The sequence below is a fragment of the Salvelinus alpinus genome, chromosome 24 (assembly GCF_045679555.1).
Source record: "Salvelinus alpinus chromosome 24, SLU_Salpinus.1, whole genome shotgun sequence".
Classification (NCBI taxonomy): Eukaryota; Metazoa; Chordata; class Actinopteri; order Salmoniformes; family Salmonidae; genus Salvelinus; species Salvelinus alpinus.
In genome coordinates this window covers 33231067-33254519 of record NC_092109.1, presented here as the reverse complement: position 1 = coordinate 33254519, position 23453 = coordinate 33231067, and the positions used below count along the sequence as shown (strand labels likewise).

The 23453-nt window shown below is 45.8% G+C and overlaps 1 protein-coding gene across 1 annotated transcript in view; it reads right to left on the bottom strand.

The window, feature by feature from the left end:
- Positions 1–15546, bottom strand: part of LOC139552664 (pecanex-like protein 3) — a 28065-nt gene extending 12519 nt beyond the window's left edge. The window contains exons 1-23 of the mRNA XM_071364603.1: positions 13622–15546; positions 12824–13032; positions 12531–12636; positions 11526–11565; positions 11295–11390; positions 9532–11211; positions 8931–9060; positions 8652–8821; positions 6792–6849; positions 6550–6700; positions 6253–6410; positions 5584–5737; positions 5355–5387; positions 5069–5240; positions 4858–4968; positions 4551–4752; positions 4299–4404; positions 4063–4155; positions 3780–3930; positions 3530–3674; positions 2113–2290; positions 1828–1936; positions 1507–1636 (exon numbers count right to left, since the gene is read on the bottom strand). Coding sequence (XP_071220704.1) covers positions 1507–1636; positions 1828–1936; positions 2113–2290; positions 3530–3674; positions 3780–3930; positions 4063–4155; positions 4299–4404; positions 4551–4752; positions 4858–4968; positions 5069–5240; positions 5355–5387; positions 5584–5737; positions 6253–6410; positions 6550–6700; positions 6792–6849; positions 8652–8821; positions 8931–9060; positions 9532–11211; positions 11295–11390; positions 11526–11565; positions 12531–12636; positions 12824–13032; positions 13622–13774 — 4535 coding nt within the window. The 5' untranslated portion in view covers positions 13775–15546. The remainder of the gene's footprint in view (positions 1–1506; positions 1637–1827; positions 1937–2112; positions 2291–3529; positions 3675–3779; positions 3931–4062; positions 4156–4298; positions 4405–4550; positions 4753–4857; positions 4969–5068; positions 5241–5354; positions 5388–5583; positions 5738–6252; positions 6411–6549; positions 6701–6791; positions 6850–8651; positions 8822–8930; positions 9061–9531; positions 11212–11294; positions 11391–11525; positions 11566–12530; positions 12637–12823; positions 13033–13621) is intronic.
- Between the last annotated feature and the right edge of the window lie 7907 nt (positions 15547–23453).

Here is a 23453-nt window from a genome sequence, read left to right as displayed (position 1 = left end):
GTGCATTCAACACGTCAATATCACAAGTAGTGATGAACTCAATCTCTCCTCCACTTTGACATGCATATTATGACATGTATATTATTAATGTTAGCTCTCTGTGTACATCCAAGGCCCAGCCATGCTGTTCTGAGCACATTGCAATTTTCCTATGTCCTTGTGTCACCTGACCAGGCGACTGAACAGTAGTCCAGGTATTACAAAACTAGGGCCTGTAGGACCTGCCTTGTTGATAGTGCTGTTAATAACGCAGAGCAGACTTCTCCCCATCTTAGCTACTGTTGTATCAATATGTTTTAACTATGACAGTTTTACAATCCAGTGTTACTCCAAGCAGTTTAGTCTCCTCAACATGCTCAATTTCCACATTATTCATTACAAGATTTAGTTGAAGTTTAGGGTCTAGTGAATTATTTGCCCCAAATACAATGCTTTTAGTTTTTGAAATGTTTAGGACTAACTTATTCCTTGCCAGCCATTCTGAAACTAACTGCAGCTATTTATTACGTGTTGCAGTCATTTCAGTTGCTGTAATAGCTGACGTGTATAGTGTTGAGTCATCCGCATACATAGACACACTGGCCTTACTCAAAGCCAGTGGCATGTCATTAGTAAAGATTGAAAAAAGTCAGGGGCCTAGACAGCTGTCCTGGGGAATTCCTGATTCTACCTGGATTTTGTTGGCGAGGCTTCCATTAAAGAACACCCTCTGTTCTGTTAGACAGCTAAATCTTTATCTGCAATGTAGCAGGGGGTGTAAAGCCACAACACATACATTTTTCCAGCAACAGATTATGATCGATAATGTCAAAAGCCAAACTGATGTCTAACAAAACAGCCCCCACAATCTTTTTTCCCCATCAGTCATTTGTCTAAGTGCTGTGCTTGTTGAATGTCCTTCCCTATAAGCGTGCTGAAAGTCTGTTGTCAATTTGTTTACTGTATAATAGCATTGTATAGCAAAAATAGCAAAAGTTTTGGTAACAGGCTGATTGGTTGGCTATTTGAGCCAGTTAAGGGGGCTTTACTATTTTTATGTAGGGGAATAACTTTAGCTTCCCTCCAGGACTGAGGGCACACACTTTCTATTAGGCTTAAATTGGAAATATGGCAAATAGTAGTGGCAATATCGTCTGCTATTATCCTCAGTAATTTTCCATCCAAGTTGTCAGACCCCAGTGGCTTGTCATTGTTGATAGACAACAATCCTTTTTTCACCTCTTCCACACTTACTTCACAGAATTCAAAATACAATGCTTGTCAGATATACTTGGAAGTGTAGTGTCAGCGTTTGTTGTACTAGACATGAGACAGGTGGCGGCTGTGTAAAAGGATAATGCAGTCAGCTAGCTATCACTGCAACAGATGGATTTAGACATGGCATTAATCGCCTTCATCTGGTTAACATTAACCTCTTAACTGCAAAAATTGTCCTGGACAATGCCGACGTCTGCCTGAAGTTACATCTCTACATCTCCCTGACTCCTGGAAAAGGGAAGAACTCACTTGTAGTCTCTCTCCCAGAACTTGACAGGCCTGGTGTAGGAGGTGACGAACACAGCACTGCCCAGGACAGGGTTGAGGGGGGTGGAGAAGAGAGCAGAGAACACAGCCTGGACAAACAGCATGGCTGAGTCTGAGGAGCAGAGGGGGTTAAGGAGTTCTGACAGACACCACTAACACACAGTGCAGCCAATGGACACAGCATTTACTGTTATTACACACTTTGTTTCACTGGCAAATGAGCAAGTGGTAGCGCAGAAAGACTACATCCTTGTTAAGTTCAAACAGTTTTCTACAGATCACAGTGCCAGGGTAAAGGGATACGGGGCACAGCGAAGGGCTGGGCGAAGGCGTGGAAGGCGGAGCCCCAGGTGATCTGCCAGGGAGCGATGTAGGTGAGAACAAAACGCAGCTTGTAGAGCAGGTCCCAGAGCTATCAAGAGAAACCATACAATCCAATATCAGGTATCAAGTACAGCCAGAAATGACTTGAGGTCAGTGCACTACAACTAAACACAGTTCAGTATGTGCAGATGCTTTCATCTGGTTGAATGTGTGCTAACACAAAGTCCCAGGGAGGAGTACGTGGAGCTAGGCGGTGGCAGGTACCTTGCTGAAGAGGATAGACATGAGGTAATAGTCGAGCAGGAAGGTCTCTGAGAAGTGTGGGTAGTCGAAGAGGAAGAAGAGGGCGGTGAAGCACAGCGTGACGTACTGCAGGGACGGGGCGCAGAACGACAAGCGCAGCAGCTTCATCCCCGCCAGAGAGATGAACAGAGCACGGCCACTGGAGGAGGAGGGGACAGAGAGAGTGAGGAGAAGGGAGAGAGAGAGGGGAAGGGAGAGAGAGAGGAGAAGGGAGAGAGTGAGGAGAAGGGAGAGAGTGAGGAGAAGGGAGAGAGTGAGGAGAAGGGAGAGAGTGAGGAGAAGGGAGAGAGTGAGGAGAAGGGAGAGAGTGAGGGGAAGGGAGAGAGTGAGGGGAAGGGAGAGAGAGAGGAGAAGGGAGAGAAAGAGGAGAAGGGAGAGAGAGAGGAGAAGGGAGAGAGTGAGGAGAAGGGAGAGAGTGAGGGGAAGGGAGAGAGTGAGGGGAAGGGAGAGAAAGAGGAGAAGGGAGAGAAAGAGGAGAAGGGAGAGAGAGAGGAGAAGGGAGAGAGTGAGGAGAAGGGAGAGAGTGAGGGGAAGGGAGAGAGTGAGGGGAAGGGAGAGAGTGAGGGGAAGGGAGAGAGTGAGGGGAAGGGAGAGAGTGAGAAGAATGGAGAGAGTGAGGAGAAGGGAGAGAGTGAGGAGAAGGGAGAGATTGAGGGGAAGGGAGAGAGAGAGGAGAAGGGAGAGAGTGAGGAGAAGGGAGAGAGTGAGGGGAAGGGAGAGAGAGAGGGGAAGGGAGAGAGTGAGGAGAAGGGAGAGAGAGAAGGGAAGGGAGAGAGAGAGGAGAAGGGAGAGAGTGAGGAGAAGGGAGAGAGTGAGGGGAAGGGAGAGAGTGAGGGGAAGGGAGAGAAAGAGGAGAAGGGAGAGAGAGAGGGGAAGGGAGAGAGTGAGGAGAAGGGAGAGAGTGAGGGGAAGGGAGAGAGTGAGGAGAAGGGAGAGAGTGAGGAGAAGGGAGAGAGTGAGGAGAAGGGAGAGAGTGAGGGGAAGGGAGAGAGAGAGGAGAAGGGAGAGAGTGAGGAGAAGGGAGAGAGTGAGGAGAAGGGAGAGAGTGAGGGGAAGGGAGAGAGTGAGGGGAAGGGAGAGAGTGAGGAGAAGGGAGAGAGAGAGGGGAAGGGAGAGAGTGAGGAGAAGGGAGAGAGAGGGGAAGGGAGAGAGTGAGGAGAAGGGAGAGAGAGAGGGGAAGGGAGAGAGAGAGGAGAAGGGAGAGAGTGAGGAGAAGGGAGAGAGTGAGAGGACGGGAGACATTAAAATACATATGATGCAAATACAAAGCGTGTTCTCACTGAACTCTGATTAGACGGATGGATGAATGGGATGAGATTCAGAAGAGGAGGGTGTATGTATGGTGAGGAGGTTGGTAGGGGATGGCTGGGTTGCTTACTAGATGTCCAGTTTCATTGGGTTCTGGCTGACAAGCTGGGCTTCTGTAGTGAGGGAGTTGAGCACCACCGCCGGGTAGATGAAATACTTCTCCAAACACTGCAACCACGCATACAGCTTCTCAAACCACATCAGCTGGGCGGCATCTGGGAGGAACAAGGCACAGCAAAAAATCTATGACAAACCTGAGGCCTTGACACATTTCTTACGGATGTGTGAGTGAGTTTAGAGGTGGTTGTGTTGCTACTCACCGCGGACCTCAAACTGGCTGTACTCTCGAGAACGGAGGACAGGGTGGGCCAGGCAGAACCAGGGCAGCTGCTTGCGGAGCTGAGGCAGCAGGTAGTGTGTGAGGAAGCCCACCCCCCCGGCCACCATGTACAGGACGTAACTTAGAGCAGGCTGGAGGGGAGAGGAGGAACAGGAGGTCTCAGAGATCACACACGCGGAGTGCCATAAACAATCAGAAGGACTCCCTCTATACATTGAAACATCCCATTTCTTCCATATCCGGTCGACCAGGTGTTGACTGACCTGCAGAGCGATGAAGACAGTGCTGGCACTGATGGCAAACGTGATGACAGCCATGAGGGGACACATGACCAGGTCAGAGTGGAACATCTCTTTCTGTAAAACACAGACAGAGACGGGTTTTAAAACCTCAGAACACCAACAGCAGGGAGGGACGTCTTGGTATGCATCCCAAATGGACCTTGGTCAATAGTAGTGCACTATATAGTGAATATGGAGCCATTTGGGACGCAACTTACCACAGAGTTGCGTAGTTTCTCAGGCAGGGGGTCTTTGATCTCCAGAGGAGGCTCCTCAGGGGTCCGACCCAGCAGCTCAGGAAAGAACTTGGAGCGGACCAGAGACCTAGAGCAAAACACATACAGGGAGATGTTGAACATGAGAGAAGAGGGATGGAGAGGTTGTTCAAATGACAGCTAGGATCTGGGAATGTTAGCTACATGTACGACAAGGTACCACTAGGTATATACAGGTAGTAGAGGTACACAGACCACAGGATGATGGGGTCGCTGCTTTGGCGGCTCAGGTGGTAGGAGAAGGCCAGGAGCAGACCACAGAACACAGAAAACAGTACTGGCACATGGGGATGTTCCCAGGGAGCAATGATAGCACCAAGACAGAACCCATAGAGCAGCGCGGTCACCAACACACTGCGTAACAGGCTGTACAGGGACGACAGGGGGCTGGTGGTGGCTGTGGAGAGGAACACACACACACCAAAGTCAACAGGCATCACTCAACAAATGACAGTATGTTGTGTGTAACTGAATTACAGTGAATGTTATGGACCCGTCATACCCGTTCCCCCAAAAATGTGCATGTCGACCTGCTCCAGAAGACACATGAGGAAGGTGTTGACCTGAGGTACAAGCCCAAACAGGAAAATGATGGGGAAACACAAGGTGAACACTGGGGGGAAAGAAAGAGATAGAGAAAGTGTGTGAGTGGGTCTGTTGGTCATAATACATCTGCAAAAGCGCACAGCTAGAAGAGTCTAACTCAGACTGACCTATGAGCACATCCCTGGCACAGAGCAGGAAGTGAGCGGAGAAGAAGGTGACGCCGTAGAGGGAGAAAGGCTGCAGGTGGCCCGAGCGCCCAGCCAGGTCAAACACCCAGACGTGAGCACAGCACAGGCAGAAGTAGACGGGCCGACTGTACACGATGACCCAGTTATGGCCCTGATGGGTTAGACCAGACAGTCATCAGGTTGTGCCATCAAAACAAGAATCAACAATGGAACGGTTACAAACTGGATAATGACCAAGACAGATGTTTGGATGACATCTACCTACATGCATTGGGGAGGCTGCATCTGGTTGAACACTCTGAGGAAGGAGACCAAAGTGTCAGTTCAGACACTTTAACACATTACTTCACTTCAAGTTAACGCTGGTCTATAACAGTTTTAACAACTAAAATGCATCGGCAGTTGATGAAAAGGACCAGATACCTGTATTAATAATAAAAAAAGGGAATAGGAATTGAATAGGGACTTGATTCCTTACGACTTGTGTTGCGTACCTTTAGTAGTGAGTACTGACAGCTGGCGATGACCAGGCAGAACTGGAAGACCCAAATGTCCCTGAAGAAACCCTGCAAGAGGAGCAGGAACCCCAGGAAGGCCACCATGCTGGCCAGCACCACCGCAAACACATTCTCCCCTACACCACGGTTCCTACAGGTGACACACAATGGAAGTAGGTGGTCATTTATACTGTTTAGGGTTGCAAAATTCCAGAAACTTTACCAAATTCCCAAGTATTGAAACCCTAACAATGTCTTTCCACAGTATAGACCTCTAACGGAACTATGGCTTTCTCCTCAATAACGATGACAAACATTGGGTGATTCTGTGCCTCATTGGGTGACACTACCACTGAGATAAACTAGCTAGCTGCTGTGCCTCATTGGGTGACACTACCACTGAGATACACTAGCTAGCTGCTGTGCCTCATTGGGTGACACTACCACTGAGATAAACTAGCTAGCTGCTGTGCCTCATTGGGTGACACTACCACTGAGATAAACTAGCTAGCTGCTGTGCCTCATTGGGTGACACTACCACTGAGATAAACTAGCTAGCTGCTGTGCCTCATTGGGTGACACTACCACTGAGATAAACTAGCTAGCTGCTGTGCCTCATTGGGTGACACTACCACTGAGATAAACTAGCTAGCTGCTGTGCCTCACCTGTCCAGTAATGCCAGCAGGGCCAGACGGTCGTAACGCACCCTCAGCCACTTGCCTGGCAGCACCCAGAAGCGGTAGTAGTGTTTGGGCTTGGCCTTCTCTTCGATCATCAGCGTGTTCTCCTGGGACTCATGCAGAGATTCATGGTCCAGGTCAAACTAGACACAGGGGCGGGGGTTTGAGACAAATATCATGCATATTCTACAAAAACCAAAGCCATATACAAGAAATGTCCAGCGGGTTGATTTGTCAAAAATACATGATACGTTGCTGAAACAAATTCTAATGGTGTCTCACCTCTGGCATATCTGACATCTCCAGGGGCACCCTGCGCACCTGCATGCCCTGCAGAACCACAGGCCTGGGCTGGAGCACTGTGAGCACCGGTGCCCCATCCTGGACATCATTGGAGGTGAAGCTGGAGGACTGGGACCGTCTTTCCCGCTCCCTAAGAGGAGAAAAAGAGGGAGTGGCCAAGACATTATATCAATATCAGTTTCAAACAAAGAGTCTGAGGCTCATCAGAGAGAGACACTTACACCACCGGGTCCTCATAACCGCCTCCTGCAGGTCCAAACGTGTACGATCTCTTCACTCCTGACAAAACAAACAGCAATGAATGGAGAGCATTCACTACATACACCGAAGTATCTAACTCTTCCCTAAAGCTAGCCCCAGTCTAACATCCCCACACTCACCACCCTCATCATAGAAGTAGTGTCTGACATCACCACACACTCACCACCCTCGTAATAGAAGTAGTGTCTGACATCACCACACACTCACCACCCTCGTCATAGTAGTAGTGTCTGACATCACCACACTCACCACCCTCATCATAGAAGTAGTGTCTAACATCCCCACACTCACCACCCTCATCATAGAAGTAGTGTCTGACATCACCACACACTCACCACCCTCGTAATAGAAGTAGAATCTAACATCACCACACACTCACCACCCTCGTCATAGTAGTAGTGTCTGACATCACCACACACTCACCACCCTCGTAATAGAAGTAGTGTCTAACATCCCCACACTCACCACCCTCGTCATAGTAGTAGTGTCTGACATCACCACACTCACCACCCTCGTCATAGAAGTAGTGTCTAACATCCCCACACTCACCACCCTCGTCATAGAAGTAGTGTCTAACATCCCCACACTCACCACCCTCGTAATAGAAGTAGAATCTAACATCACCACACACCACTCACCACCCTCATCATATAAGTAGTGTCTAACATCCCCACACTCACCACCCTCGTCATAGAAGTAGTGTCTAACATCCCCACACTCACCACCCTCGTAATAGAAGTAGAATCTAACATCACCACACACCACTCACCACCCTCATCATATAAGTAGTGTCTAACATCACCACACTCACCACCCTCGTCATAGAAGTAGTGTCTAACATCCCCACACTCACCACCCTCGTCATAGAAGTAGTGTCTAACATCACCACACTCACCACCCTCGTCATAGAAGTAGTGTCTAACATCACAACACTCACCACCCTCGTCATAGAAGTAGTGTCTAACATCCCCACACTCACCACCCTCATCATAGAAGTAGTGTCTAACATCCCCACACTCACCACCCTCGTCATAGAAGTAGTGTCTAACATCCCCACACTCACCACCCTCGTCATAGTAGTAGTGTCTGACATCACCACACTCACCACCCTCGTCATAGAAGTAGTGTCTAACATCCCCACACTCACCACCCTCGTCATAGAAGTAGTGTCTAACATCCCCACACTCACCACCCTCGTAATAGAAGTAGAATCTAACATCACCACACACCACTCACCACCCTCATCATATAAGTAGTGTCTAACATCCCCACACTCACCACCCTCGTCATAGAAGTAGTGTCTAACATCCCCACACTCACCACCCTCGTAATAGAAGTACAATCTAACATCACCACACACCACTCACCACCCTCATCATATAAGTAGTGTCTAACATCACCACACTCACCACCCTCGTCATAGAAGTAGTGTCTAACATCCCCACACTCACCACCCTCGTCATAGAAGTAGTGTCTAACATCACCACACTCACCACCCTCGTCATAGAAGTAGTGTCTAACATCACAACACTCACCACCCTCGTCATAGAAGTAGTGTCTAACATCCCCACACTCACCACCCTCATCATAGAAGTAGTGTCTAACATCCCCACACTCACCACCCTCGTCATAGAAGTAGTGTCTAACATCCCCACACTCACCACCCTCGTCATAGTAGTAGTGTCTGACATCCCCACACTCACCACCCTCGTCATAGTAGTAGTGTCTGACATCACCACACTCACCACCCTCGTCATAGAAGTAGTGTCTAACATCCCCACACTCGTCGTAGAAGTAGTGTCTGACATCACAACACTCACCACCCTCATCATAGAAGTAGTGCACAGCCCCCTCTGTGGTGTCGTCGAAGGTAGAGGCGTCGTGGACCCCCGCGCGGGGCAGCAGTAGTGAGGTGGCAAATTGTAAGGCAGAGGGCAGGGTCCGGGTCCGTGAGTGTGAGGAGGTACGGGCACGCTGGAGGTCCTGGAGACTACAGGAAGACACAGGAGATGGCCTTTATGTAGCATGGACATACAGAGGTGATTGGCATAAGGGACATGGCTAGAGCAGATGGTGTGGAAGTGTTACACTACACCAACCTGGGTGGGGAGCCCATGGTAGAGGGGGGTGGTGTGGGGTTGCTCCCCGCGTTGTGTCGCCTGCGAATGGCCTGGGTCCTCTTCACACTGCTCACTGAGTCCCGCTTGCCCCCCTCCTCTGGGGCCAGGGCTGAGGCAGCAGATACTCACATTAGTACCAGGATGTACATTTCAGATGTTGAGTTCTAGAAATACCAACCTGGCCCTTATTAATCTAGTAAATACAGCAAACAATCAATCTTTCAATGACACTTGAGTCATTTAGCAGACGCTCTTATCCAGAGCAACTTACAGTTAGTGCATTCATCTTAAGATCGCTAGGTGAGACAAACACATATCACAGTCGTAGTAAGTACATTTCTCCTCAATAAGGTAGTTATCAGGAAAGCCAGTGCTAGTAAGTAAATTAAAGTTTGAGTGTTATTTGTCGCCATTTTTTCCATTTTCTTTCCATCTTGAATGGGACTATCAGAGTAGGAGTGCTAATCTAGAATCAGTTTTGCCTTTTAGATTATAATGAATGGACACGGGGGACCTGTTCCTAGATCAGCACACTTTATGAATACAGGGCCAAAGTTAGCGTGAATAGTATGTGTCTCACCTCCCCCCACAGCTCCCTCCTCCACCAGTTCCCCGGCCCTCCAGCCCATCTGGTTGCCAGCCCAGGAGCCTCCCAGAGAGTCCAGGCGATGGTGGTGAGTTCCAGGGAAGCCGTCTGTGTGGCTGGTCCGGGCCTCCAGGTCTGACTTGGAGATGGTGAGGGGTCGTGGGGCAGGGGTGGTCAGCATGGTGGAGGGCAGGACCACAGTGTTAGTGTGGCCCCCACCGGCCTCGTCCATACTGAGCACCCTGGCATGAGTCTTAGCACTAGCCGTGCTGGCTGACCTCTGTGGCCTCTGGGAGAGGATGGGGCCAGACGTCTCGGACAACGTTCCTTCCCTGGGGATGGGCAGCTGGGTGGAGGGGGGCGGGTTCGTAACGCCAGTGTTAGCGAGGTCGGGGGAGTAGCAGGAGGTAGAGGAGCTGGAATCATCATCGTCAGAGCTGTAGTGTCTCTGGGAGCCCACACTGGAGCCGTCATCCTCGTCACTGGAGTCCTCAAACAGGCTCTCGCTGTAGGTCTTAGCCTCCAGCCGACTGCGCACTGGGATGTAGTCTCTGTGCTGTCCGTGGTGGCTCCTGTAGGAGCCACAGTCAAAGCTGCTGCTTCCCCCTCCACCTCGCTTGCGAGGGGCTTTCCTGCGGCCAGGCTGGTGGCCAACACAACCACCACCGGTCCGCAGCAGCTTCAAGTCTTTGGGGCGCACGACCTGCTGGGCCTGCAGAAAGGGCTGCTCAGAGGGCAGGAAGGGGATAGAGGAGACAGGATGATCAGGTTCAGAAGACACTAGACCCAGGGCCAGTCCTGACGGCAACGAGCTAGCCTGCCGCGGAGGGGGGAGGGGGGGAACGGGGACCGTCCTGTCCAGATCACATGCCTCTGAGTGCCCACTACTGGAGGGAGACAAGTCCTGGAGGGAGGGGGGCTGTGTAATATCTGGTGGCAAATCTTCCCCTTCCACTAGTGTCTTATCAAGCCCCTGGCCCAGAGAGAGCTCTTTGGAGGGGGAGCGCAGTAGTTCGCTGTCCGACAGATCGTCAGTATCACTGCCCCCCTGCAGTACAGGCTCCTCTGCTGGCTCTAGGGTACCGGTGCCCAGGGCTGGGGCAGAGGTTGGCGCCCCTGAGTCTATGTTATGTGTCAGGCTGAGTGAAGGGCTCTCCAGCTGGGTGGAGTCAGTCTTCTCACTGCGGTAGCTGCTGACAGTGCTGAGGGTCTCACGGTCCGTGGTCACTCCGCCCCCGCTGAAGCAGCTGTCTGTGGAGCCGGCAGTCATGGCCACTCCACTGCGGCCGCCTGGGTGCTCTGTTCCCGGGGCAAAGGCCACGGGGTCAAGGCCCAGCCCAAGCAGGTTCTCACTTAGCTCCTCACTCAGACTGCTCTTTATAAGAGGGCTGATGGGAGCGTCCCCCAGGCTCTCTGACTCAGCAGAGGGGCCCAAGGGGGAGTAGGGCTCCTCAAGACTCTGCTGGGACAGCTGCTCCAGCATGCCCTCAATCTCCTCCAATTGGCCCTTCTCTCCTCCGTCTTCCTGACTGGAGGGGGACGGGGGGATGGAGATGCACATCCCAGGTTGGAAGCTACCAAATCCCCCTGCTATCCCTGTTCCTACTCCCCTTAGATCAGGGAACTCTCCCCCTACAGTAGCAGCCAAGCAGGACGGGACCATGTTGGCAACATCTGTAAGTGAAAGCCCAAACTTAATACACACATGCCAAAGAAAAGACAAAATATGAGATGTCTACTTGCAGTTTAATGCTTACGGATGGGGTCCTGGGAGCTGTGGCAGAAGATCTCCCGGCGAGCTGACGTGACAATCAAGTTATTGCTGCATTGCTCTCGCATCAGATCCTTCATATCTGAGAAGAGAAAAAGCAGTCCCTAAATTAGACTGCTAACCATGTTGGACAAAGAAATGATCATCCGTCAGTCAGATCAGCTTTACCCAACCACAACACTGAGGTTAGAGTGGGGTTAGATTAGATATACTATACCCTTGGAGCTTCTACTGTCATCAAGCTGGGGCAAAAACTCCTGAGAAAAAAATAAAACATTTTTTAGATTAAGAATGAATATCATAGGAATATAAATAATTTGCATGGGAATACGGGGGTTCTAAGCTAACATATGCTATTATTTTAAGATGGTCATATCAAGGATCATTTAGCTATTTGATTTTGAATTTCAAGACCCCTTAAGCCTTAAGGTTTTGTATACCTTAAGGCTTAAGGTATACAAAATATATAATGTATAAAGAAAATATTGGATGAAACACTGAATTTGGCATTACTGCTATTTGCCAATCGAAATGCATTGAATAACAGATTCACAGCATGGACCAACAGATAGTCCGAAAATAAATCAAAAAGAAGTTTGTTCTGAAGTGTCTGTCCTATATCTGAGAGAAATAAGAAAGATCAGGAAACACATTTTTTTTGTTATACATGTATTTATCCCTTATTTAGGCACTAAATTATCTCCATATACACTTCCATAAAACATGTTTGCTGGTACCAGGGACCTTCAGGCGAGTCTTGTGAGTGTCAGAGCAAAATCGTGTTTGTCCACAGAGGGGTCATATTAGTGTGTAGCCCAAACAGTTTGGACGCTACATACAGAAGTTTGCAGAAGAGGCTGTACCGACTTCAGAGTTTTGTGAGTGTTCTAGAGCAAAACGGAGAGCACCATCATGTTTGTGAGAGTCTCATCTTTCAATAGAGTGGCCAAACTGTTCGAAGACCGATTTTCAGGATGTCTCATGGTCTGACAAACACCGCTCTAGCTCTGCCACCTTTCACCGCAGGTGCGGAAGGGCGATATCAGCGTATTGAGACGCAGCCCATGCAAAAAAAACATCTCTATTCTCTAGCTTAAACAGACCGATCTTGATGGAGATTTTTTATTATGTTCATTTGATTTCCGCGGGGGCGCAAAAATTGTAGGGGAAGGGTTAAGAGAGAGTACGTTTGTGTGCTGTGTAAATGCAAGTCAGTTCTCACCGACACCTGATTGAGTCCAAACAGAGAGTGCTGGGAGCTGCAGCGAACTGGAGGTGTTGAGTTGACCTTTCTGAACACAGTCATCTCCACACCAACATTGCTGTCCCTGAGAGGGGAGCATACATACCAGCATGAAAAAACATAAGACTCAAAATCTGTCCACAATCATGTGAAATAACAGCCCTCAAAGCATCAACACAAATGAGCCTCTTCACATCGTTTAATTTAATTTAATTTTTTACAAAGTTTGACAAAAAATTATTCCATTAGGATATGGAAATCTCCATCAGTACCTATGCTGGTTCCCATCGTGGCCTCCTGACCCATCATCCCCCTCTTCTAGCCGTGGGGCGTTGGTTATGTGCGAGACCTGCCTCTTCTCCACCATCTCCCCCAGGTCGAACATGGCATGGAGGTGGAAGTTCACTGCCTTTATGGCTGTGAAGAAGGCTGCCACCACAGTACAGTAAACAGCTGCCACAACCAGGCTGGGGGGGAGAGACTGGACAGGATGACCAGAGGGGACAAGAAAGAGTGAATCCAGAGATAGGAATATTAAGTAGGCTAGCCCTTGATAAGGGTACAGAAACAACACCCTGTCCTCAATAGCAATAAAATAACCATAACACAAACACTTCCCCTAGATAGGCAAACACGTGGAAATATTGGACATATTACAGACTAGGAAGGACCACTTCACAAAGATTACAGACACAATAGCTTGAGGACATAACAGGCCTGGTTTCCAAACAGCACTCTTCACTAGAGCAAATACTAAGGCGTAAACAAAAGCTCAAACATTAAGGTAAAGAGAAGCAATAGGACAAGTGTGGAAGAAAATACAGTTTTGAATTAATACTGAGGGGAAAATGGTACTCTCCTACTCTGTTACCAACATGGTTCTGCTCCTCCGTTCTATGATAAAACCAGTTCTCATTTGATCTGAATAATGGCTGTCTGATATACATTTATTAGTGCAGTATGTAAAAAGTGCCTGACTAACTTGACATCCAGTTCAAAGAGAATTCCTAGAGAACAGGAATTCTTCCATCTATAGAAATAACCAAATTGTCACCTTCATGAATCCTCACCATGTATAGCAGGAAAGGGAAGGCCAGGAGAAAGATCCAGAGGTACAGGTGGAAGCAGTTGGAGAACGTGCTCTGGTGGGGATCCACATACCAGCCTCCTGTGATTGAAGCCCACACCCCCTGCCGCAGTATCTGAAGAGCTTGGGAACCCATCGTCCCCCTAAGAGCAGCCAACCCAGGGTTGCAAGGCTTCCTCTAAGGCTGGAGCTCCTAATGGCACAGTTGTAGCCACCCTGTTACATGTCTACAATGGCACTTCCATTGAGGAAAACAAGTTAATAACACAGTTCTCTTCACTTTCTGGTTTATAATCCTTAGTGTATCTCAAGGGAGTCCGTGCATGCTCTTTTTCAGGGATGGGCTGCTTTGCCGTGCAGTTCTTGCAAAAAAAGTAATCCTTGCTTTGTTATCTGGAGATTGACATTTTGGCACACTGGTGGTGACCCACTGACTAAGTAACAACATTAATTTGGAAGAAAAATCACAACTGCTTTGGTTGGTTTCTTCACACATTTCGAGTAGCACTTCTGTAAATGTAAAGTGGTTTCTGATAACATCATTCATAGCAAGACGCTGTAGTACACCTGTCTAACTTCACAGAGAATCTTAATAATGCTCCTCATCTCCTACTCACGTGGAGCTGGAGCTGTAACTGTGTTGGACTGTTCCAACTTCAGTGGCCAAGTGTAAATTCTTCAGATATGTATTTGGAGTGCTCAACCTCATGAGATCTGAATCGTTATGCATCCTGATAGATTTTCAAAATAAACATCTGCAAAAATACTCCATAGATATGTATACTAGCAACGAACATATAATCTGTTGGAATATGCCAATGCAGAAAGCTAGTTATCAATTAGTTAGGTCTATTAACTTGTTATAAACCAGCTAGATAGTTTCAAGGCCAACCCTACTTCAACTATCCTGTCACCTAGTTAGTGATTGATAGACAATCTAACGTAACGTTACTGTTTTCTACAGTTAGCTGGCTGGCTAGGTCATGCTAGCTAGCAGTTGTCTACATGTTATTCTAGCTAGCCATCACAATTTCCTTCAGAAGTCATTTGCCAACCAATGCACTTCACCAGCAGACATAAATTAGAAAACGAACGTTACTTATCTAGCTGATTTGTCAACAGAAAAACGTGCCAGTTTATATCTTATAAATCATCTACGTTAGTTAACTAGCTATAGCTATTTGTCTATCTGCGAACCATTGCTACTTAACCAACTTAGCTGGCTACTAACGTTATGCTTCCAAAACAAGACAAACGTGTAATTTAGAGATAATACTACTTATAAACAACGCATTATAATGTGTTGGATTAAACCAAATCGCTGACAGTTTTGGTAGCAATCACATCAAGAAAGATCCCCACTAACGTTACGAACAGAAACGGGCTACTAGTACTTCAGTTTACAAAAGGAACGCTCGATTAGCATGCTAGCTAGGCCACATAAAAATAAAACAGCCAACGCGATCTATCAGAATTGGGACGGAGTGTGGCTAGATAGCAAGCTAAAAAAAGTTGGTAACCTATCGTGACAGATATATTAAATTGTTTGTAAACTATTCTAAATCAACACCTCCCAGATTTGCCTCTTCTCTTCCGTGTTGAGCAGTTCTGAATAACGTTACGTTCGCTAAAGAATCTATGCTTTTTCCTTACCACCACGGGTTGCTAGCTTACCACAGTTACCACACAGGCTAACAATATTGTTTTTCAGATGATTATGGTCTTTCTTCTTTTGAAAGACACATTGAATATATATTTGTTGAGAAACGGGCAGTTGGTACATATTTGCGTCATTGCCCTTATCATGTGTCCGCTGGTTAGCTAGCTTTAAAAAATCTCCTCCTCGTTATTATCCACACGCGAAGCAAAAAACCAACATTCCACAGTCAAAGATGGTGGATAAATGAAGATAGTTCACTCAGGTCGTTTACCATTGAAAAAATTTTACGTTCCGGTCTACCTAACGGGGTGGGTCTCATGTAGATAAGAGAGTCGCACCAAGAGGGAAGTTTTATTGGCATTCACTAAGTGGAAGTAGATTGGGAAAAGCATGGTACCAAACAAGGTTAGAGGTCCATCATTCTGAAGGGATTTCATAATAATATACATATATATGCAACAAATGCCTTTATTACGAAGTTCACAGATGTGGATGAGAATGGCTCTTTTTGAGGTAATAAATCATTGAGTCATTGTGTCACCTTTTTTATGAATGTAATGTAATATCCAAATGCTGGGATGATCTTGTTGTATATTTCTCAAATAAGTATATTTATAACTTTACCTAGCAAAAAAAACTATAACATTTTGATTACAATAATAAGTCAGATTTCATTGTTAATGTCTTAATACTAATGAGTAATTTCACAAGTGTACATTTTCAAAGAAGACCCTCAGATTTCAAGCCTTAATGTAATAATAATAATTAATTAAACTTCTATAGTGTGCGTGAACGTTTAGCTTGATTAAATTCCCTCAAATTACATAGTAAAAGTATCTGTACAGTAGAATATTATAATGTAAATGTTGATGATGAAATGTGATCTGTCATCTCTTTTCTATTATTAATGTTATTTATGTGTATCGTGGGTTTTGATATATTTATTCTTACCTGATTTGTATATTATTGCTTTTCAACAACAAAAAAGGTCTGGAAGTTCTGGAAGTTAGGGGGAAAAGGATATTGTTGATTTATTCTCACATTACTGAGCTGTGAACACATACACATAGAACACGTATAGGCTTTATATCTATGACTGAGCACATGACGCATTTAATTCTGAGGTGATATTCACAGGAAAATAATAGAATATAGAATGCAAATAGAATGCTGGTCCTTTCATCCCCATTTTCTTTCCCCTGTTCTGTGACTATACCTTTGAAATAGGCCTACTAGGCTTCCTATGTTACAATGAACCCTGCAACGTGTGCCTGAATATCATGGGCAATGTTGTCAGTTTATTTAGGACATTATATTGACAGTAAATTGATCTGATGGTTCTCTGAAATATATTCTGTAGTGTCTGTACAATTGCAGCAACATTTAAAAATGAGGTATCAATGCATTGATCATGGTTATGTTAGAACATAACTGATTAGGTGGAGATAGATAAAGGGTCAACTGAGATTATCTTTACTGAGAAGCCTCACTTCAAGAAGTCGACAATAGATTGGAGCAGACTGGCAACATGCCATCTAGTGAGAGACTAGTGAGAGACGATGAACCTACAGTTTTGGGCTGCAGATGGCACTGTTCCCATTCCAATATGCCACTGGCTGTGATGTGTATCTAGACATAAAGCAGGCTCAACTAGTCCTGTAATGTGTATTATGTGCTGATTGATTACATCCTGAGAAGCAGGGGAAATGGATCCACTCCCAAACCATTCATAGTTTTAATGCAATCAGAGAAACTTCCGTAGGTTGCTCTCTTCCAACCCAATAGTCCTGAGCCTGAAAGTCAGATGCAATGGCTTATATCTGCACAGTGGTACATCTGTTAGTTTGTAAAGACTAGAGAGTTATATTTTAAAGGTAAAATGGTCTTGTAACTAACCTGCTGGTCACCCTGATAGTCACCCTGCTAGTCACTCTGCCCACTGCCTGCTAGTCACCCTGCTGGATAGTCACCCTGCTAGTAACCCACCCTTTCCGCTAGCCACCCTGCTAGTCACCCTGATAGTCACCCTGCCCGCTAGTCACCCTGCTAGTCACCCACCCTTCCTGCTAGCCATCCTGCTAGTCACTCTGCCCGCTAGTCACCCTGCCTGCTAGTCACCTGCTAGTCACCCACCCTTCCCGCTAGTCACCCTGCTAGTCACCCTGCTGAGGGGCCCCATTTTATTTTTTACTTTAGTTTATTTCGTAAATATTTTCTTAACTCCATTTCCTTAACTGCATTGTTGGTTAAGGGCTTGTAAGTAAGTAAGCATTTCACGGTAAGGTCTACCTGTTGTAATCGGCTCATGTGACAAATAACACTTGATTTGATTTGATTAGTCACTCATAAGCTGACGGCAGATTATGAAATGACTCAACACAACCTTACTTGACATGGGATGTTACATTGTCATGTGACAGTTCAGTTTAGCTAGTTTGATAGACAAATTAGATTGCCTCTACCGTTATTCACTTACTTTCAAAAGCTGCTAAGGAGGAGATAGTTGCAGCTTTTGTTTTTCTCTTTATTTATTTTATTGCTGTCATAACAGAGAAACTGTATACAGTCGTGGCCAAAAGTTTTGAGAATGACAAATATTAATTTCCACAAAGTCTGCTGCCTCAGTGTCTTTAGATATCTTTGCCAGATGTTACTATGGAATACTGAAGTATAATTACAAGCATTTCATAAGTGTCAAAGCTTTTATTGACAATTACATGAAGTTGATGCAAAGAGTCAATATTTGCAGTGTTGACCCTTCTTTTTCAAGACCTCTGCAATCCTCCCTGGCATGCTGTCAATTAACTTCTGGGCCATATCCTGACTGATGGCAGCCCATTCTTGCATAATCAATGCTTGGAGTTTGTCAGAATTAGTGGGTTTTTGTTTGTCCACCCGCCTTTTGAGGATTGACCACAAGTTCTCAATGGGATTAAGGTCTGGGGAGTTTCCTGGCCATGGACCCAAAATATAAATATTTTGTTCCCCGAACCACTTAGTTATCACTTTTGCCTTATGGCAAGGTGCTCCATCATGCTGGAAAATGCATTGGTCGTCACCAAACTGTTCCTGGATGGTTGGGAGAAGTTGCTCTCGGAGGATGTGTTGGTATCATTCTTTATTCATGGCTGTGTTCTTAGGCAAATTTGTGAGTGAGCCCACTCCCTTGGCTGAGAAGCAACCCCACACATGAATGGTCTCAGGATGCTCACCTTGTCTTCTCCGGACAAGCTTTTTTCCGGATGCCCCAAACAATCGGAAAGGGGATTCATCAGAGAAAATGACTTTACCCCAGTCCTCAGCAGTCCAATCCCTGTACCTTTTGCAGAATATCAGTCTGTCCCTGATGATTTTCCTGGAGAGAAGTGGCTTCTTTGCTGCCTTTCTTGACACCAGGCCATCCTCCAAAAGTCTTCGCCTCACTATGCGTGCAGATGCACTCACACCTGCCTGCTGCCATTCCTGAGCAAGCTCTGTACTGGTGGTGGCCCGATCCCGCAGCTGAATCAACTTTAGGAGACGGCCCTGGCGCTTGCTGGACTTTCTTGGGCGCCCTGAAGCCTTTTTCACAACAATTGAACCGCTCTCCTTGAAGTTCTTGATGATCCGATAAATGGTTGATTTAGGTGCAATCTTACTGGCAGCAATATCCTTGCCTGTGAAGCCCTTTTTGTGCAAAGCAGTGATGACGGCACATGTTTCCTTGCAGGTAACCAGGGTTGACAGAGGAAGAACAATGATTCCAAGCACCACCCTCCTTTTGAAGCTTCCAGTCTGTTATTCAAACTCAATCAGCATGACAGAGTGATCTCCAGCCTTGTCCTCGTCAACACTCACACCTGTGTTAATGAGAGAATCACTGACATGATGTCAGCTGTTTCTTTTGTGGCAGGGCTGAAATGCAGTGGAAATGTTTTTGGGGGATTCAGTTCATTTGCTTGAGAAAGAGGGACTTTGCAATTAATTGCAATTCATCTGATCACTCTTCATAACATTCTGGAGTATATGCAAATTACCATCAAACAAACTGAGGCAGCAGACTTTGTGAAAATTAATATTTGTGTCATTCTCAAAACTTTTGGCCACGGCTGTACATAGATATAAGTACAAGATGTGTATGATCAGTTCATACCAATGTTTACTTTAAAGGGGCAGTGCAGTTACAAACATGATTTTTCTGCTTATTTCATGATATTTCCATACTTTGAGGTAACACTCTAAAATAGTGAAAATTATTGATAATGCCACTTATGTGAAAGTGCTGTTTGAAAAAAGAAGCCTGGAATTTCAGCATGTTCAGGTAGGATGGAACTTTTGGCACACATCATGATGTCACAATGTGATCGGATTATAATAGACCAGCAGATGCTGTGTATTTAAATATCTTCACATTTGTTTCCTAATGGCCACCTAGGTCGAAAATATACAGATTAAGACAATGTCGTCACAAACCTGGGACCAGCGGCGTCCAACACGTTGGTCCCATTGTTGCAAAGAATGATGAGATCTCTTGAGTGGCGCAGTGGTCTAAGGCACTGCATCGCAGTGCTAGCTGTGCCACTAGAGATTTGCGGGGATGTCCTTGTCCCATCGCACGCTAGTGACTTCTGTGGCGGGTAGGGCGCAGTGCACGCTGACACGGTTGCCAGGTGTACGGTGATTCCTCCAACACATTGGTGCGGCTGGCTTCCGGGTTACGTGGGCATTGTGTCAAGAAGCTGTGCGGCTTGGTTGGGTTATGTTTCGGAGGACGCACGGCTCTCGACCTTCGCCTCTCCCGAGTCTGTACGGGAGTTGCAGCGATGAGACAAGACTGTAACTATCAATTGGATACCACGAAATGGGTGAGAAAAAGGGGTAAAAAAAATAATTATAATAAAAAGAATGATGGGATATTATAATCCCCTCCTGTCTCAGCCTCCAGTATCTATGCTGCAATATTTTGTGTCGTGGGGCTAGGGTCAGTCTGTTATATCTGGTGTAATTCTCCTGTCTTATCCGGTGTCCTGTGTGAATTTAAGTATGCTCCCCCTAATTCTCTCTCTCTCCCTCTCCCTCCCGAGGACCTGAGCCGTAGGACCATGCCTCAGGACTACCTGGCCTGATGACACCTCGCTGTTCCCAGTCCACCTGGTCGTGCTGCTGCTCCAGTTTCAACTGTTCTCCCTGACCTGTTCACCGGACGTGCTACCTTGTCCCAGACATGCTGTTTTCTACTCTCTCTCTCTACCGCACCTGCTGTCTCGAACTCTGAATACTCGGCTCTGAAAAGCCAACTGACATTTACTCCTGAGGTACTGACATGTTGCACCGTCTACAACCACTGTGATTATTATTATTTGACCCTGCTGGTCATCTATGAACAGTTGAACATCTTGGCCATGTAGTGTTATAATCCCCACCCGGCACAGCCAGAAGAGGACTGGCCACCCCTCAGAGCCTGGTTCCTCTCTAGGTTTCTTCCTAGGTGCCTGCCTGTCTAGGGAGTTTTTCCTAGCCACCGTACTTCTACATCTGCATTGCTTGCTGTTTGGGGTTTTAGGCTGGGTTTCTATATAGCACTTTGTGACATCTGCTGATGTAAAAAGGGCTTTATAAATACATTTGATTGATTGACTTTTGTCATCTTCATCCTAGGGTGCGTTCGTAAATTGCATTCACTGTGTCAGAGTGCGCTCTGGGTCATTAGTGAACTCAGAGCGTTGTCAGATTGTCCTTTTGTAAATTCAGAGAACACACTGGACGCTCTGGAGGAGTAGGGTTGAACCAAGCATTGCGAACGTCAGTCAAGCACTCAAGCTAACTGGCTAAAGTTTGCTAGCTACTTCCAGACACAAATGAGAACACCTCACTCTGACCATTTTTCTCGCCCTAGCAGAGCTGGTTAGTCTGTTCTCATGTTATCCAGACCGTTGGTGACTGTTACTGTGCTGCTGGAAACGATTTAATATTTTTTTTGCCTACGTTCATGGATACTACTCATATTCAAACGGGTGTTGTGCATTCGTAAATTCATCAGTTATTCTGCGCTCAGGCACACTCAGATGAAGGTGCTCTGAAATCAGAGTAGATAGTCTGAGTGAATTTACGAACGCACCCGTAGACACCCACACGATCAAACTGAGCATTTCAAGGGCCAAAGGAGGAGTTATTTTCATAAAATATTAGACATACAATGATGATTTAAAAATACAAATAAAAAGACTGCATGGGGGCTTTAAGTCAAGTCAAGTTTATTTGTCATATGCAGAGAACACACATCATGGTACACAGTACAATGAAATGGTTACTTGCAGGTTCACTCTAGGAAATACTGCATTCTAAGAATAGGACTAAAGACTACACCACATTATTTTCAAGTCCATTTTTTTGCTAAAATACCACAGCCATTATTTTTATTTAAAGAAAAACATGTTCACAGAGCCCTATTCCTGGTGAATTTTACAGATACAGATACATGACATAGATACAGATACATTACATATGTAAAAACTATTGGTCACTAAACCCGGAGAAATGACGGACCATGTAAAAAACTGTTGGTCACTAAATCCGTCTAGAAGGACCATGTAAAAACGGTTGGCTGGTATGCCCTCACCCGTCTGAGCGGTCGGCTGTGAATTCCCTCACCCGCTATATACTTCTAACTGACTAGTTTGGTTCTGTCCTCTATAGTGCTGTCCGATTAAAACACGATGTTGAGTCCCATCACTGTACTCTTGATAGTCACCACACACACACACAGACACATACATGTGTTTCCATTTGAGGATGTTTATATGATTCTGGTAATCTGAATGATTTGGAATCTTATTGTTGTGGTTCTATAATACAAAGATATGTACACATGTAAACAGTATTAGTTAAGGGTTATAACTATGGAATATACATGTACATTAATATATGGCAAATGGCATTACATTTACAACATGCCTATAAAGGGCTATAAACACAGCATCAATATAAACATAAACTTTATTTACCTCTTGGAAAGAGAGAGAGAGAAACGAATTACTTGGATTGACAAAAGGGCTAAGATTTATGGCACCCTCTCTCTCCAGCGTTGTGAGAATCTGCCAGGCTGAGACCTCAGCCTGGCAGATCAGGCGCCGCAGGGTCGTAAATTACTCTGCGCATGAGCAAGTTCCAAGAACTGTCTGGGATGACTCTAGAATCTCGCCCATGACATCACAAGAAAACACCTTAATAAAGGCCACTATGTAAAACGCTGTGGTAGCGTGTGCATGCAAAAGACTATGTCTACCAATACAACAATTAAACCACTTCTGCAAAAGTACTTGTGCAACCAATGCAATAATACAGAATAATGCTACATACGATAAACAATACGCAAAGCAGTATTGGCAACTCTAACATTAAAAATGACTAATAGCCATACAGTAGAACATATGGCTGAAACAAAGTAACGTCAAGTAATTCGTGGTAATTACCTATTATTACACAGCATGTAAAACCCCCAATAACCCCCCCCCGCAACTTACATTTCGATCCATGCACAACATTCAGACGTTTGTGTTACTGTCGACAATGAAAAAGTCCTCAGAAACATGGGTCTTCTCCAATCCTGAAGAACCGTGAGGGGCAGCCTTTTTTTTACAACATAGATACATACAGACAATTGTTATATTGTTTGATCATTAGCCAGCTTTTGACATTCTTTTCAAATTAATTTATGGTCGGTATGGCTTTGAGTTGCTGTGGTAGTTTGTTCCACTCTACAGCGCCATAGCCTATATAGAAAAAGGTGTTCTTACCAGATTGACTCTTACATTTAAAACATACAATATCCATCTCTGGTGTTGTATTGGTGGACATCTCTAATATACACTACCGGTCAAAAGATTTAGAACACCCACTCATTTAAGGGGTTTTCTTTGTTTTTACTATTTTCTACATTGTAGAATAATAGTGAAGACATCAAAACTATGAAGTAACACATATGGAATCATGTAGTAACCAAAAATGTGTTAAACAAATCAAAATATATTTTATATTCTTCAAAGTAGCCACCCTTTGCCTCTATGACAGCTTTGCACACTCTTGGCATTTTCTCAATGTGTGGGCAAGGCAAAGGCAATGCTACCAAATACTAATTGAGTGTATGTAAACTTCTGACCCACTGGGAATGTGATGA